General features: G+C 42.2%; 1 protein-coding gene across 7 annotated transcripts in view; it reads left to right on the top strand.

The window, feature by feature from the left end:
- Positions 1 to 16,013, top strand: part of C2H8orf34 (chromosome 2 C8orf34 homolog) — a 366,689-nt gene that overhangs the window by 234,299 nt on the left and 116,377 nt on the right. For 2 of the 7 annotated variants that reach the window (XM_073330925.2, XM_073330920.2), the window contains exon 14: positions 8,838 to 9,853. The exons of the other annotated variants lie outside the window; for them this stretch is intronic. In XM_073330925.2, coding sequence (XP_073187026.1) covers positions 8,838 to 8,845 — 8 coding nt within the window. In that variant the 3' untranslated portion in view covers positions 8,846 to 9,853. Of the gene's footprint in view, positions 1 to 8,837; positions 9,854 to 16,013 lie in introns of those variants that run through there. 7 annotated transcript variants of the gene reach the window in all.

Below are 16,013 nucleotides of genomic sequence, written 5' to 3'. Positions count from 1 at the left end.
TTAGTGCCTAATTTCCATCAATTTTTAGTGGGAAATAGGTGCCTAACTGACATTCGTGCCTTTGAAAATCTCCCCTTAAGTCCCATTTTCAAAAATTACTTAGGTGGTTACAAGCTGAAGTATTATTGAAAATCAATGGGTCTTAGGTTCCAATGGGACTTTTGGAAGTTTGAGTTAAGTGCCTAAGTCCCTTAGGTGCTTTTGAAAATGTTACCCTTAGTTTGTAAAATAGTACAGGAAGAACCCAAAACAACTGGAAATAAATCCTTTTATTAACAGTTCAAATAAGTTAGGGCAAAGTGCAAATGAGTTTTCTTTGACATTAAATGCCAGGATAGAGACTTGTGGAACTCTTTATTTATTAAAAGAAAAGATAATGGAGAAAAAGAGAAATGTTATAGCAGTGGAGGAAAGAAAAATAGTGACCAACATGTTGCTTGGTACCTAAAACAATGGGTTTTTTTTCCTTTCAGGGTAAATATCATCTATTCACGGGTTGTGGCCACAGTTAATAGATATATCATGTGAGTGTAGTAGTTGCCATTATAGTGTCAGACTTTATGAGTCTAACTCAACTCTCCGTATTAAAAATATAACTAAACAACAAAATTAACCTGCCCTCCTCCCCCAAAAGAAGAAGCCTAATCTTTACCGTAATCTTTACCTAACCTTTACCCTAGTGTGGGTTAAGAAGAAAGTGTCATGACCTCTATAGCAATTAAAGCTCTTACAGCTACTGGGTTTATTCTCCCTTGATTTTCTGTATACTCTGAACTCCTGGTGATTGCACTAGGTCTGTGTGCTACGTTTGCACAGAACCTTGAACTTGCACAACATCAAAGACTTGAGATTCTCTTTTCATTTCAAATGGCACCCTAGGTACACCAAAAAATCAGCAGCCATGGGCTGATGCATTTTTCTCTTCAGATGCCATCATAGAGCCCCTCCACCCCTTACCATTCCTGTCTTCAGATGCCTGGTGTCTTGTTTTCCTTTCCCCTGAAACTTCAGAGAGTGCATGGTGGCCACTCCCTTCTCAGGAGGAGAGGTGTTAAGAAAAAAGCTTCCAATGCCTTAGGGTCTCTGGGGCTGGCAAGAAGCAACTTTCCCCTTCAGAGGGTAGCAGGACCAGGATATAGCATCACACAGTAGCTAAAAATCCCTTAATGGAACAAACTGAACCTCCTAGTGAACCTGCAGAAGTTCATTCATTGCTTGCCCCTGAAAACAGACCCTGCACTGCTTGGTTCATATAGCACACACACATTAAAGTAAATACTGCAAGGTTGGTTCATTATTATTTGTGTTGTGGTAAAGGCAGGGATGGCTCAAGTTCCCTGTGCACAATGGAAAGATGGCACCTGGCTAAAAGAATTTGCAGTCTAAGCCCTGCTATAGACCTCAGCCTGAATTGAGGGACAGAAGAGTTGGAATTTTCCCCCACATTTTTACTCATATTGATCTTGATTCTGCACCACTGAAGTCAATAGAAGCTTTACAGTTGACTTCAGTGGACATAGGATGAGGCCTTCTCTCACCAATTCTCTCTTGGTTCTGCCCTCAGTAGAAGGCCCAGCAAGTCCCAGCCTAAGTTTACAAATACAAGAAGTTCAGATTTTGTTCGAAAGAATCTCATTTTGGTGTACTTATTCACAGGTTAAATGCTTTTATAAAAAGGATCTGATATAGATAATTTCCACATCTTTATATGGCTAGACTATTCTTTTTCTAGCTTGATTTTGGAGAAAAAGTGGCTACAAAATTTGGGAGACAGTCATCACCATTGACGAAACAAAGCAAAGGGCCCAATTCTGCCAGCTTTACCCATGCCTGAATGGCACCAAATTAGTTGCAAAATAAATGGAAGTATTCAACATGAGGGAGGGTGGCAGGATCAGACCCAAAAAGAGCAAAAGAAAAGATACATTAAAAAGGCACATCATTACCTTTCTCACTGCGGGCTCAGTTCTGCCACTCTTATTTATGCTGAATAGTACCTTGCCCCATAAGAAGCCTACTGATTGAGACTATTGACAGAATGGAACCACACGCTTAGTCACATACTGGAAAGGATTGGGCCCTTATCTCTGAGAATTGGGTTGTGCTAAATATGGTCGAGCCCTCAATTAGTATCCATTCGAATAAATAACTCTAGGTGTGCCAGAATGAGACATGCCAGCTGCTTGTCAGTCATTGGTAGAACAGGCGTATGACAGTACTCTCAGGAAGTTAAAAATTTACACTGGCTCAGGGTGTGTTTTGTTTGGTCTGGTTTTGTTGTTTTTGTTGTGTTTTTTTAAAGCTTCCTCTTTTCAAAGGTAGGTACTACTCAGCATGAGTAAGAGTTGCAAAACTAGGTTCTCAGTGAAAATTATTGATTGCAATATTTATTACGTGAGCACAAACGCTTCCTTTAGTCAGTATCTTTATTCTACTGTATCACTCACTGCTGGGGGAGAATAGAGCAACACACATTAGCATCACATTCTCTTCCAGTAGGTATGAGTTTATGGCAAAACCAGTCTCTGCCTCTGTAGGAAACAATCTGGATGTAAGGCATGTGAGCAAAGCAGTTGCTTAACCCCTGTGTGGCACAAAAATTAGCTCCATGAAGGCTCCTCTATGGCAGTGTATAAGATATAGGAAGCAGGGAGAGCATGGCTGGGCTAGAGGAGAAATGTCAATGCACACACCTCTCCCCCATACTGTCTCCCTATGGGGAATGAGTGTATAAAGGCCAGTACAGCCTATTCTAGACATGATGGGCAGGAGGAGGCTCAGCGGAGCAACTTGGGGGAGGTATAACCGAGCCCTTAGTTGGTATCTATACTAATAAATACCACTGTAGATGTGCCATTTTGAGAGATGCCAGCTGCTTCCCCAGTCATTGCTTGACAGTCATATGTGGAATGAGACCATGACAGAGTGATCTCATAAGAGTCAAAGATTTTTGCTGGCTCAATTTTTTTCTAAAGCTTCTTCTTATCAGAGTTCTAATGGACACAGTCAAGTGAAATGTAAAACCAACACCAGTTAGGTAGACATTGCATAGCGTCACTTGTTGGAGGAGCATAATTTTTCGAGCTGAAAAGTGCCGAACTGTTTCCTGACGAATTATTGTACTGAAAACACTAAAGCATATGCTTATGTGCTTGCAGGACTGGGGCTGGTGGTTCTATGGTTGCAGAGCTCATCCTATTGTTATCAGTGCCAGAAAACTTTCATAATTTTTGAAATATGAAATGGGATATTAAAAGTTCTTTTTTGGGGGGAACCAAATGTGCCCCAAATGAATGAATACAAACATTTTTAGAAGTTATATTAAACAGAACTGGGAAAGCAATAAATGAAACTTATCAATTAAAAAGATGATAGTGAAGATATCCATAAAATCCTACACATAAAAAGATCCCTCATTACTCCAGGTTCCGTCACAGTTACATAATTTTTTAGATTTCAAAGTGCAAAATGAATTCATCCTCATTGAAACTATGTGAATATCCATTATATTAACTGCCAAGAAATACCGTAACATAGATATAAATGTTTGATTTCTAGTTTAGACTTAAAAGGTTTCCCTTTATGTTCAAATAAACATTGCAAATGGGATTCTAGGCTTTTAGGAAAGATTTGTTGGCCAGTCATCATTTTCTGTAGTCTACAACATTTTACTTCGTTTATTAACCAGAAAAAAGAACATGTACAGCTAAGTTGAAAAGATAACAATGAATTATTATTTATCTCGGTTGTTTGAAAAATGCACTACTAAAAAGGTTTGTGTCAGAAGAAAAGCACAAATATAAAATAAAGTGAGCTATATAAATTATAATAAAAAGCCCCAAAAATGATAAAACAGCTCTGAGTTGTATGTAAAGAACTATCTGGTTTGAGTTACTTAAATGTAAGTTGTTTCAACAACATGTTTATTGTTAAATGATTTGTCTAAAATGCTAATTCATCTAAAAGCAAAGCTTTTGAGGAAATTAAACTAGGTATAATTTTTTTAACTAAAGAATTTAACAGAATTAAAGTAATGTTTTTACTGACTTATTTAGACTTAGTCATCAATAGTTAGTTAAAAAAGGTAGCCAATGTGACTAAAAGATTAAACTTTCCACAAAAATGCAACCAACTTTCCTTCACATTTTGACTAAATTAAGGGGATGCCATGCATAGGCCTAGATTCACCAAAGCACACACTTAAGGTTAGTCATATGGTGAAATGATTTTTGAGTAGGGATGTATTTAACTCTTAACTTTAAGTACCTACTTTAAGCACATTAAGTGCTTTGCTGAATTAAGGCCTTAGCGAACTTGGCTACTCTAACTAATGCCCAGATGGTGTGGCCCTGTGGCCTCAGAGACTAACATGGCTACAACAACAAAGAGTATCTTGAGACTAACATGGCTATAACAACACTGCATACAGGGTTTACTGAAGGCATTCCGGAGATTACAGTGATGCACTGGCCATATTGCCACCCCAGGAATGTCTTCAGTAAACCCTGTATGCAGTGTTGTTGTAGCCATGTTAGTCTCAGGATATCAGAGGCGTAAGGGTGAGGTATTATCTTTTATTGGACCAATTTCTGTTGATGAGAGAGACAAGCTTGTCTCTGTCCCCAGCAGAAGTTGGTCCAAAAAAAGACATTACCTCACCCACCTTGTCTCTTCAGTAAATCCTTTATGTGAGGGCTGGAGGCTGCAGAGGGTATTCCCAGCTGGGAAAAGCTGGCAGCTTTCTAGCTCCTTTGCGTTACAGGAGCAGTTCAAAGGGATCAGTGCAGAGTTAAGGTTGAGCCCTATCTGTCTAGCTTTCTTGGTTCTTATATGACAACCATCAATATAGTAGCAGAGCACCGTCACAACAGGCAGAGATGATATTTTGTAGCCTAATACAGTTTTCGTCACATATTCTTAGCTTTCCTTCAGTTATGATCTCCAAGGGCTCAGTTCAAGAGACCATGAACCTCATTCTCTTTTGCCCTGCACATTGTGTATCTATTGACACCTGTACAGAGTGAGTGCAAAGTAGATATGAAATGCTAACAAGTCAGAATGGTAACATCTTACACTCACTTTTCTCTGGTATAAATGACTCCACAAGGTGGATGGCAGGGGAGCATCAAACCATGTATGCATACCCATCTGCACTGCATATTGGCAGGTCTGGACTATATCTTGGTTTCACAGCTGGCTGATTGTTTCAGCAGAAGGGTCAGATTTCCACAGAAACCAGAAAAAAATTAAAATACTTTGTGATCCCAAAGTACAGAAGTGACCAGGAGGTGAAGCGTTCATGAAAAAAGAGCTGATTTCTTTCTGCAGCCCTTAGTATGCTACACTCTTAAAACTTTAAATCCCCTCCAACATCTGTGTAATACATTTTACAGGACTGGCAGTTATTCTGACTCAAAACTGCAGTAACTCCCTGCAGCACAAAGTGGGAAAGGTTTACGTTTAAGGAGACAAAAGTGTCTCTGTGACCTGGGAGGGGTTACGTTTATATAAAATAATTGTGGCTGAGGAATCTGTTAGTGGGAAAATTCTTGAGTTAGCTCTGTTGAGTTGTGATCCCTGATCTATGAAATCAGCTCTCTTTATGGCCCATGAGTAAATTGCTTTGGGGTTGTCTATTTAGCGGGAGGGTGAATTGTAGTTTGCATCAAAGTGCACCCTGACTATTCTATAGCGCAAATTAAAAAGTATGTAGTTCATGTTAACGTAGTTCTGTTTCAAATAGGGCTATGTTAATGCAAACTAGGCACCTTTTAGTCTGGGCTAGCAAGATCTACATGGGGAAGTTACAGTGCGACACTTAAGTGTGTGCTGCAATTCACAGTGCAGAGACATGTAGACAAGCCCATAATCTCTCAGTATGCAATACTAATGTGTCCATCACTGTGGTGTCTAAATACCACCTTTAATCGCTTTGTGCCTCATTTTCCTCGTCTGTAAAATGGGAGTAATTTCATTTGCCTATCGCACAGTAAAATCGTGAGAATCAGTTAATGTTTTGCATATTGCATTCCAAATAGAGCACCTGATTCTGATCTTATGCTAACTTCACTGACTTCAGTTACTCATAATTTTTATTCTGGTGTCCTGCCACTAGTCAATGGAGAATTAGGCCCACTAAGTGCTATCCATACAAGCATTAAATGAATGTCACCCTCCCTTATATTAGAAAATCAGACTGACTGCACAAATTAACTTTTCAGTAGCTTTAGTCAAGTACCTTTTCAAAGCTGTTTCCTGCCTGAGTGACCTGATGGCAGCCAAGGAATGGATCACTCTCTGTTGGGCATTTGACAGTTTTTCAAGCATAGTACTATAGGAATTGCCATGCTGATCCATCTTGTACAGTATCCCATCTCTGAGAGTGGCCAGTGCCTGATGCTTCAGAGGAAGGTGTAAGAATACACAGAATGGACAATTAAGAAGAAATTGGCCTTGTGGACAGGTTATTCCATAACCCTTGTCTACTAGTAGTAGGTAGGTTTATGCCCTGAAGCATGAAGTATTGTATCCCTTATACCTTTTTGTCCAGTAACATTCATATAAATTCATTCATATAAATGTGTAGTAATCATGTTTCAAATCCTTCTTAAATCCTGACCTCAGTGATATTTTGTGGCAGCAAGTTTCAGAGGTTAAGTATGCATTGTGTTACAAAAAAAAATGTTGTCTTGTTCTTGTATTATGAGAGTATATAGGAGTGCCCAGCTTACGTTCTTTATGCCATTAATTATTTTACATATATCTATCATGACACCTTCATTGTTATCTCCTAAAACTGTACAATCCCAATCTTTTAACCTCTCCTCATGTAGAAGTGTTTCCATACCTCTAATAACTTTCATCATCTGCCTCTGGACCCCTTCCGTAAGTGTCCTATCTTCTTTGAGGAAGGGTGACCAGGGCTGGGCATGGTATGTCAGGTAGGTAGGTAGGTAGATAAATAGATAGATATGATGCAGTAAAATCGTAGAAATAAGTGACTGGAAAAAACTCAGTGGAGCTTTTGGTCACTACTTCATTTCCCTCATCCTTCACCCTACCATTGCAAGACATGAAAACATTTCAGTTCAAACACAAAAGTCCTGTCTTAGCAGGCAAAAAAGGGGTTTGCGCATGTTTGTTTGTGGGGAGCCTAGGCTACAACATAGCTAATGCACATTCCAACCATGTTAGCTTGCATCTTAGTGAGTGTTAAAGGGGCTTTTGAATCTAGTTAAGCAATTTTGATTGCATTAGCATGATTAAAAACCTCACCTTTTATGTTTGTCAAGACCGGGCCAAAGATTCTTGGTAACCATAATAATAATCAGTGCCACCAATGTACTAGATATTTCTGGAAACAAACCTAGCAAAGATTTTAGTAGTGTCATGGAATTTGGCTACATTTTTTTAAGGTTGAGTCTGATGGGTGCTTCTAAGAAAAACAGTTTCCAGCAGTTCTCAAACTGTGGGTTGCGACCCCAAAGTTCTTTTAATGTGGTTGGCAGGGCCAGTGTTAGACTCGCTCGGGCCCAGGGCTGAAGCCGAAGCCTGAGCCCTGCCGCCAGGGGCCGAAGGCAAAGCTCGAGGACTTCAGCTTCAGAGCCCGTGAAGCAGGGTTTGGGTTGTGGCTTTAGCCCCAGTCCCCAGCAAATTTAACACCAGCCCTGGAATAGCAGGGCTTGGGCTTTGGCTTCAGCCCACATGGCAGATGCAGGGGGGTGGGTCCTGTAGTAATTTTTGTTGTCGGAAGAGAGTCACGGTGCAATGAAGTGTGAGAACCGCTGAGTTAAACTTAAGGCAAGGATGAAAGAAATTAATGAAATAAATATAAGGTTAATGTGCGGTGAGGACTTAGCTAGTATTTCATAGGTATTATTTCTGTTAGATGCATTCTGTTGAATACTCATGTACAAAGCTGGATAGAGTCATATGTAAAATCCAGATCTACTCCTTGGGAAAAAGAAACATAAACATCTTGTTCCAAGTATATCAGGTTGGTTATCTCCAACTAAAGTAGTTTGTTCATGTGGCACTTCCTTGGGTCCAACAGATGAGCAGTATATTTGTGCGTGCTCAAAAGGATTGGAGAAATATGAAATCAGTGTAATTTGCTAGTTCTTGTTGTGCTTAGTAGAGTTGGGAGAAGGCTGGTAAAAAAAAAAAACCCCTTCAGGGATATTCACTCAAGTCTGCAAGTGAATTTGGTTTGGATGTCTTCATGTCCCTTTTATGGGATGGATTCTGCCACTGGATCTTCACAAGCAGATCCACTTGCAGGAATGCTCATATCTTTGCTTTCTGTGAGCATCTCTGTGATTCTTTCGTTACCAGCAATGTTTACAGAAAACAAATATCAAAGTTGCATGGACGTGTGAGTATTTGTGGAAACTGAATTTTAAATTTGAACTGGTAGGTATTCACTCTGGAACTGCTTGGTGTTTGCTCATTCAGTCAGGAACAGAAACAGTGCGGTATGATTTATCTGATTAATCACAATTAACCAACTCATCTCAGTCTTCCTACACTGCACATTTCTCATGATTCATCAATAACATTAAAACATTGTTAAATGCTTTCAAATAATGAATAAAATCATGGAAATTGTCATCTGCTGATGGATATTTTAGTGATTAGAAGAGACGCTGAATTCTTCAGAGACATTATTTGGTCTCCATGGAGTGGCACATCATTCCATTTTAGGTCAGAGTATTGTGTGTGGAAATAGGGGAATCCTGCACAATGAGGCAAACATAGTAAAGGATTGAGATTTCTCATTCTATTTTTGTATATAATGCTTTCAGCACTACTTTCTTGTTTTGTGTTTATTTTCACAGGTTTGTGAAATCAGTGGGAATGTTCAAGAATTTAATTAAAACAAAATCATAATTATCAAACCTACACCTGATGATCTGTTTTAGTTTACATATAATAATTTTAAATAGTTATTTTTATAATATCAACAATACTTAAATGGAATTACTCTGTGTGGATGCTGTAATGCACCGAATCAGATTACCAACTATGGCACAGTGTCCTTAGGTAAAGAAGTTTTACTGTCACTTTTGAATACATAGTTGGTATAATGTATTTTGTTTAGTTTATATCCCTGTTATTTTGGAGTGACATTTGATATATTAAACTTTGCCTGATCAAAACAAACTTTGCTTAAAGATTTATGTATTTTAACTTGTCTAAGGTTTTCTACTCCTCATATTTTTGTAATCTTTTCTCATTTTTAGATTAATAAACATTAAAGCATTTACCCTCATCTACCAATATGTATGTACTGTTCAAGTCTCTCAGAGAGCTAGTTGCTCACCATAGTCACCTGCAAAGATGGGTAGGTGGGAGAGAAAGAAAAGGGGGTAAAGAAGGGAGGTTAGCAGAATCAGGTGTTGCCTGTGTCACGTAGCTTTGTACTGAGTTTATCTACTTTGTTCTTAAAAAAATAAACACAGACTCTGTTAAAATAGAATACACACATGAGGAATGAAACATGCATGCTAAAAATAAAGCACTAAGGGAATTTCATGTAGACAATGAATTTTATTTACCCATATAAATTACTGAAACAAATTATCTGTTTTAAACAAGTTAATTGGTGTAAGCTGCTTGTTTGGAATTTTAAGACATGTCTGCGCACAGATATCAAATTAAGGGATGTGATGATGACTACATTTACGGATCTCATTTAGCTGTTGATAAGCATATTTGCAGCTTGTTTTCTTTTGTCTTCAGTTACGTTCAATTGTTTTTGTATCTTAGACATAACCGTATAATGAAACTGCTTGCAACTGTTACAAAAACAGACTGTAACCACCATCAGATTGTTTAAGAAATAAAAATGAATTCCCTCTCCTGAACACTCAAACAATGTGGGTCTATTGGTTGGATTTTTTCCCTCACTCAAACACACTGAATGCTGGCAGGTAACAGTTTACACCAGACCACATGGAAGAGCATGCTAGAAAATGTTTCTGACTCATAGATATTTTGCTTTATGAACCATAATACCTCTGGCCGCAATCTTGCACTGAGCTATACACAGCTAGACTGATGTCCCAATGGAATCTACCCTGCTGGCGCTCATTGCAGGATTGGGACCTTTATACTTATCCCTAGTTCATGAAGAAAACTTGGTTACATAGTGCACATTTGAAATATGCTTGAAGGTGTGTGTGTGGGTGTGTGTGGGTGTGGGTGTATGTATGCGTAAGCGCCAACTCTGTGGGTGCTCCAGGGCTGGAGCACACATGGGAAAAAATTAGTGTGTATTTAGCATCCACTGGCAGCCAGCTCCCCGCCTCCTCCCCTCCTGCCCAGCACCTCCCGTCTACAAGCAACTCCGCCAGTCAACTCCTCCCCCTTGCTTCCAGTGCCTTCCACCCGCTGCAATAAGCTGTTCTACGGTGTGCAGGTGGCGCTGGGGTGGGAGGAGCAGGGACAGGGAGCACTGGGGGTAGGGGGCAGAACTGGGTGGGAAGAGATGGGGCAAGGGTGGGGGCTTGGGCAAAGGGGTGGGGTGGGGGCGGAGTGGGGAGGGTTGGGCACCCCTGGGGCCCGGAGGAAGCCGGCACCTGTGTGTGTATGTGCCTACAGAATGGTCTGGGATAACCCCATTCCATATTTATTCTTTGTGCATATCCTGTTTTCCCATTACACAAGTCAAAACCGAACAAGGATTTGGTTATTTTTAGGAGGTGGTGGGAGGATGATGACAGGATTTCACCCTCCTTATTCAGAACCTGCCTGGTAACGTTGTGGATTTTTGCATGAGAGAAATTAGAATCCAGCCAGCCTTTTTGGCAGTCTGTTGGTTCTAGAAGTGCTTACTTTTGTAAGAACTTGAATGACATGTTTGGGTGGGTTGTTAAAATGGGTGGGATGGGGGTAATTTATGCTTCCAGGGAGGAAGTCTCCTGGGTGCAGAAAGGAAAGGCAAGGCTTATGCATCTTGGTGGTGCACAGAACTTGCCCAGGTCTTAGGCACTGAGGTAAATTTCACCCTCAGTACAGATATTTAACTCCCAATAAAGCTATGGGAATTCAACCAGTATATCAAGGGAAGGACACACTTCCTAGAGAATGTAGCAGGATGGCTGGACTCTGCAGCAATGCCAGCTCTCACAATACTTGGTGTTTTTTTGAAGCCTAGGGTCCTGCAATCGTGGTGATGTGAAAATTTCAGCTTTCATTTTTTTAAAGGCAGTTTCTAGAACAGCTTGAATCATAGAACCATAGAAGATTAGGGTTGGAAGAGACCTCAGGAGGTCATCTAGTGCAACCCCCTGCTCAAAGCAGGACCAACCCCAACTAAATCATCCCAGCCAGGGCTTTGTCAAGCTGGGTCTTAAAAATCTCTAAGGCTGGAGATTCCACCACCTCCCTAGGTAACACATTCCAGTGCTTCACCACCCTCCTAGTGAAATAATGATCTGAAATCATGATCTGACTGACCCTAAAGTTTCAAAAACCAGAAAGCAAATAAACAGAGCTTTATCTTTAAAAAAAAAAAAGTGTCTCCTGATTTTTAACCCAATCTTGTAATTGTTGACTGTTTGGTGTTGGCAAGGCTCTCTGTACTGTATGCGGCAAGCAAGATCTCCAAACCTTGCCCATAAAACCAGGCGCTCAAGCAATCACTGCCGCTGGCCCCAAATAAGCTGGCAGCAAGGCTTAATGAGTCATTAGAGCTACCTGGAGGAATCAAGAGATGCTTAGTAGACAACAAGCACCTTGGTCCATATGTATAAACAGCAGCTGGGAAGGCTACACAGAAGGTGTGTGTGTTACAAGCTGTGGGAAGGCTTATTCATTTTCTGTTTGGCCTTTTGGCTTCAGGAAGCAGTTTCCATTTGCCAATTGTTTATGGAATAAACGCTGCCTAAACCGAACGGAGACTCACTTGTGCAAGTTCTGCTTTTTGCTGCCACTACCCTCGCTGGTTTGTTGCAGTGTTAAGGTGCTTTTTTATTTCTACAACCAAACACCCAAACCCAGCACTCAAAGTGCTGCATGATGAATGCGCCTCTTCCGAACAATATACAGAATGGACTAGGAACACTTTTTTCATAGCTACCTTATCAGCCAAAGCTGAAGCCTAAGCTTCTTCTCCCAGTGGAAAAAGAGCTCTGCTAAGTAGGAATATCATTCTCATAGAAAAATGCTATGAAAAGCTGGATTTATTAGCCTTTTTAATGCAGCAGGTGTACATAATATCAATAATATTTGCTAGCAAGAAAAATACCACTATATTTTGGGCCTGACGGTTATAAAAAGCCAGTCAGCTGTGAACCAGCTGAGCGGCGAACAGCGGAAAGGGTAACAGAGGGAGTTTGCCTGGGATCTGTCCGAGAGGAGGTACGCTGAGTGCTGCATTACAGGGGCTGTGTTGGTGAGTATCTGAGTGTCTGTTGCGGGGACAGTTTGCCAGTTTGACCGTGTGCTTCATTGTTTGAAAAGTGTGAATTGGGAGTGCTTTGTTCCAAGTGAGCCTTGAGTGGGCCTGACTGTTATAAAAAGGCAGCTGCGAACCAGCTGAGCGGCAAACAGAGGGAGTTTGCCTGGGAGTTCGCCTGGGGAGAGCCCACTGAGGCTTTCATCTTGCAGGCTTCTCTGAGTAGTTACTACAACACCTGAGGAAGCTCGTAGAAGGAAGGTAATATGGATGGTGAGCATTCAGCTGTTGTGACCTGCACAGGATGTGCCATGTTTGTCTTTCTTCCACAGGACAGAAGCAACTTTGTCTGTACAAAGTGCAAGCTGATCTCCATATTGGAAGAGAAGGTTCAAGGTCTGGAGAGACAAGTATGAACCCTGTGTTGCATAAGAGAAACTGAAGATTTCCTGGACAGACATCAGGATATGCTTCTACGGGCACAACATTCTGAAGATTCAGAGCAGGCTGCGCAGCGGGGACAGGAGGAGGTGAAGAAATTTGGCAGCACGTTACCTCCAGAAGAAGAAAGGGGAGCATCCATGTACCAGCAATGCAGATACAGGTAAGCAACCGTTTTCATGTTCTCTCCGGAGGTACTAATGCGGAGAGTAGACTAGATGATACATCTGAGGGAAGGGAGCAGAAGGAGACTCCGCCGATTGGAAGGCATGAGATGCACTGTCCTAGGGATGGGGATTCCATGACCATCTCTCCCAAGAGAAGGAGGCGGGTGGTGGTGGTCGGGGACTCACTCCTCAAGGGGACTGAGTCATCTATCTGCCGTCCCGACCGGGAAAACCAAGAACTCTGCTGCTTGCCAGGAGCTAGGATTCATGATGTGACAGAGAGACTGCCGAGACTCATCAAGCCCTCAGATTGATACCGCTTCCTACTTCTCCACTTGGGCACCAGTGATACTGCCAAGAATGACCTTGAGCGGATCACGGCAGACTACCTGGCTCTGGGAAGAAGGATAAAGGAGTTTGCAAAACAAGTGGTGTTTTCGTCCATCCTCCCTGTGGAAGGAAAAGGCCTGGGTAGAGACCGTTGAATCGTGGAAGTCAACAAATGGCTACGCAGGTGGTGTCGGAGAGAAGGCTTTGGATTCTTTGACCATGGGATGGTGTTCCAAGAAGGTGGAGTGCTAGGCAGAGACAGGTTCCACCTAACGAAGAGAGGGAAGAGCATCTTCGCGAGCAGCCTGGCTAACCTAGTGAGGAGGGCTTTAAACTAGGTTCCCCAGGGGAAGGAGACCAAAGCCCTGAGGTAAGTGGGAAAGTGGGATACCGGGAGGAAGCACGAGCAGGAGAGCACAAGAGGGGAGGGCCCCTGCCTCATATTGAGAAAGCGGAACGATGAGCGAGTTATCTTAAGTGCCTATACACAAATGCAAGAAGCCTGGGAAACAAACAGAGAACTGAAAGCCTTGGACAGTCAAGGAATTATGATGTGATTGGAATAACAGAGACTTGGTGGGATAACTCACATGACTGGAGTACTGTCATGGATGGATATAAATTGTTCAGGAAGGACAGGCAGGGCAGAAAAGGTGGGGGAGTTGCATTGTATGTAAGAGAGCAGTTTGACTGCTCAGAGCTCCAGTATGAAACTGCAGAAAAACCTGAGAGTCTCTGGATTAAGTTTAGAAGTGTGAGCAACAAAGGTGATGTTGTGGTGGGAGTCTGCTATAGACCACCATACCAGGGGGATGAGGTGGACGAGGCTTTCTTCTGGTAACTAACGGAAGTTACTAGACTGCAGGCCCTGGTTCTCATGGGAGACCTCAATCACCCTGATATCTGCTGGGACAGCAATACAGTGGTGCACAGACAATCCAGGAAGTTTTTGGAAAGTGTAGGGGACAATTTCCTGGTGCAAGTGCTGGAGGAACCAAGTAGGGGCAGAGCTCTTCTTGACCTGCTGCTCACAAACCGGAAAGAATTAGTAGGGGAAGCTAAAGTGGATGGGAACCTGGGAGGCAGTGACCATGAGATGGTCGAGTTCAAGATCCTGACACAAGGAAGAAAAGAGAGCAGCAGAATATGGATGCTGGACTTCAGAAAAGCAGACTTTAACTCCCTCAGGGAACTGATGGGCAGGATCCCCTGGGAGAATAACATGAGGGGGAAAGGAGTCCATGAGAGCTGGCTGTATTTCAAAGAATCCTTATTGAGGTTACAGGGACAAACCATCCCGATGTGTAGAAAGAATAGTGATTATGGCAGGCGACCAGCTTGGCTTAACAGTGAAATCCTTGCTGATCTCAAACACAAAAAAGAAGTTTATAAGAAGTGGAAGATTGGACAAATGACCAGGGAAGAGTATAAAAATATTGCTCAGGCATGCAGGAGTGAAATCAGGAAGGCCAAATCACACTGGGAGTTGCAGTTGGAACGAGATGTTAAGAGTAACAATTTTTCAGGCATGATAGCACCAAGAAGGAAGTCAAGGAAAGTGTGGGCTCTTTACTGAATGAGGGAGGCAACCGAGTGACAGAGGATGTGGAAAAAGCTAATGTACTCAATGGTTTTTTTGCCTCTGTCTTCACAAACAAGGTCAGCTCCCAGACTGCTGCACTGAGCAGCACAGCCTGGGGAGGAGGTGACCAGCCCTCTGTGGAGAAAGAAGTGGTTTGGGACTATTTAGAAAAGCTGGATGAGCACAAGTCCATGGGACCAGATGCGCTACATCTGAGAACACTAAAGGAGTTGGCAGATGTGATTGCAGAGCCATTGGCCATTAGCTTTGAAAACTCATGGCAATCGGGGAAGGTCCTGGACGACTGGAAAAAGGCTAATGTAGTGCCCATCTTTAAAAAAGGGAAGAAGGAGGATCCGGGGAACTACAGGCCAGTCAGCCTCACTTCAGTCCCTGGAAAAATCATGGAGCAGGTCCTCAAGGAATCAATTCTGAAGCACGTAGAGGAGAGGAAAGTGATCAGGAACAGCCAGTATGGATTCACGAAGGGCAAGTCATGCCTGACTAATGTAATTGCCTTCTATGATGAGATAACTGGCTCTGTGGATGAGGGGAAAGCAGTGGACGTGTTATTCCTGGACTTTAGCAAAGGTTTTGATACCGTCTCCCACAGTATTCTTGCCAGCAAGTTAAAGAAGTATGGGCTGGATGAATGGACGATAAGGTGGATAGAAAACTGGCTAGATTGTCGGGCTTAATGGGTAGCGATCAATGGCTCCATGTCTAGTTGGCAGCCGGTATCAAGTGGAGTGCCCCAAGGGTCGGTCCTCAGGCCGGTTTTGTTCAATATCTTCATTAATGATCTGGAGGATGGCGTGGACTGCACCCTCAGCAAGTTTTCAGATGACACTAAACTGGGAGGAGAGGTAGATACGCTGGAGGGTAGGGCTAGGATACAGAGGGCCCTAGACAAATTAGAGGATTGGGCCAAAAGAAATCTGATGAGGTTCAACAAGGACAAGTGCAGAGAAAGAAGGCCAATGGCATTTTGGGCTGTATAAGTAGGGGCATTACCAGCAGATCGAGGGACATGATCGTTCCCCTCTGTTCAACATTGGTGAGGCCTCATCTGGAGTACTGTGTCCAGTTTTGG

This window comes from Lepidochelys kempii, chromosome 2, assembly GCF_965140285.1.
Source record: "Lepidochelys kempii isolate rLepKem1 chromosome 2, rLepKem1.hap1, whole genome shotgun sequence".
NCBI lineage: Eukaryota > Metazoa > Chordata > Testudines > Cheloniidae > Lepidochelys > Lepidochelys kempii.
The sequence above is the reverse complement of the archived record's forward strand: the minus strand, read 5'-3'. Positions and strand labels throughout refer to the sequence as shown.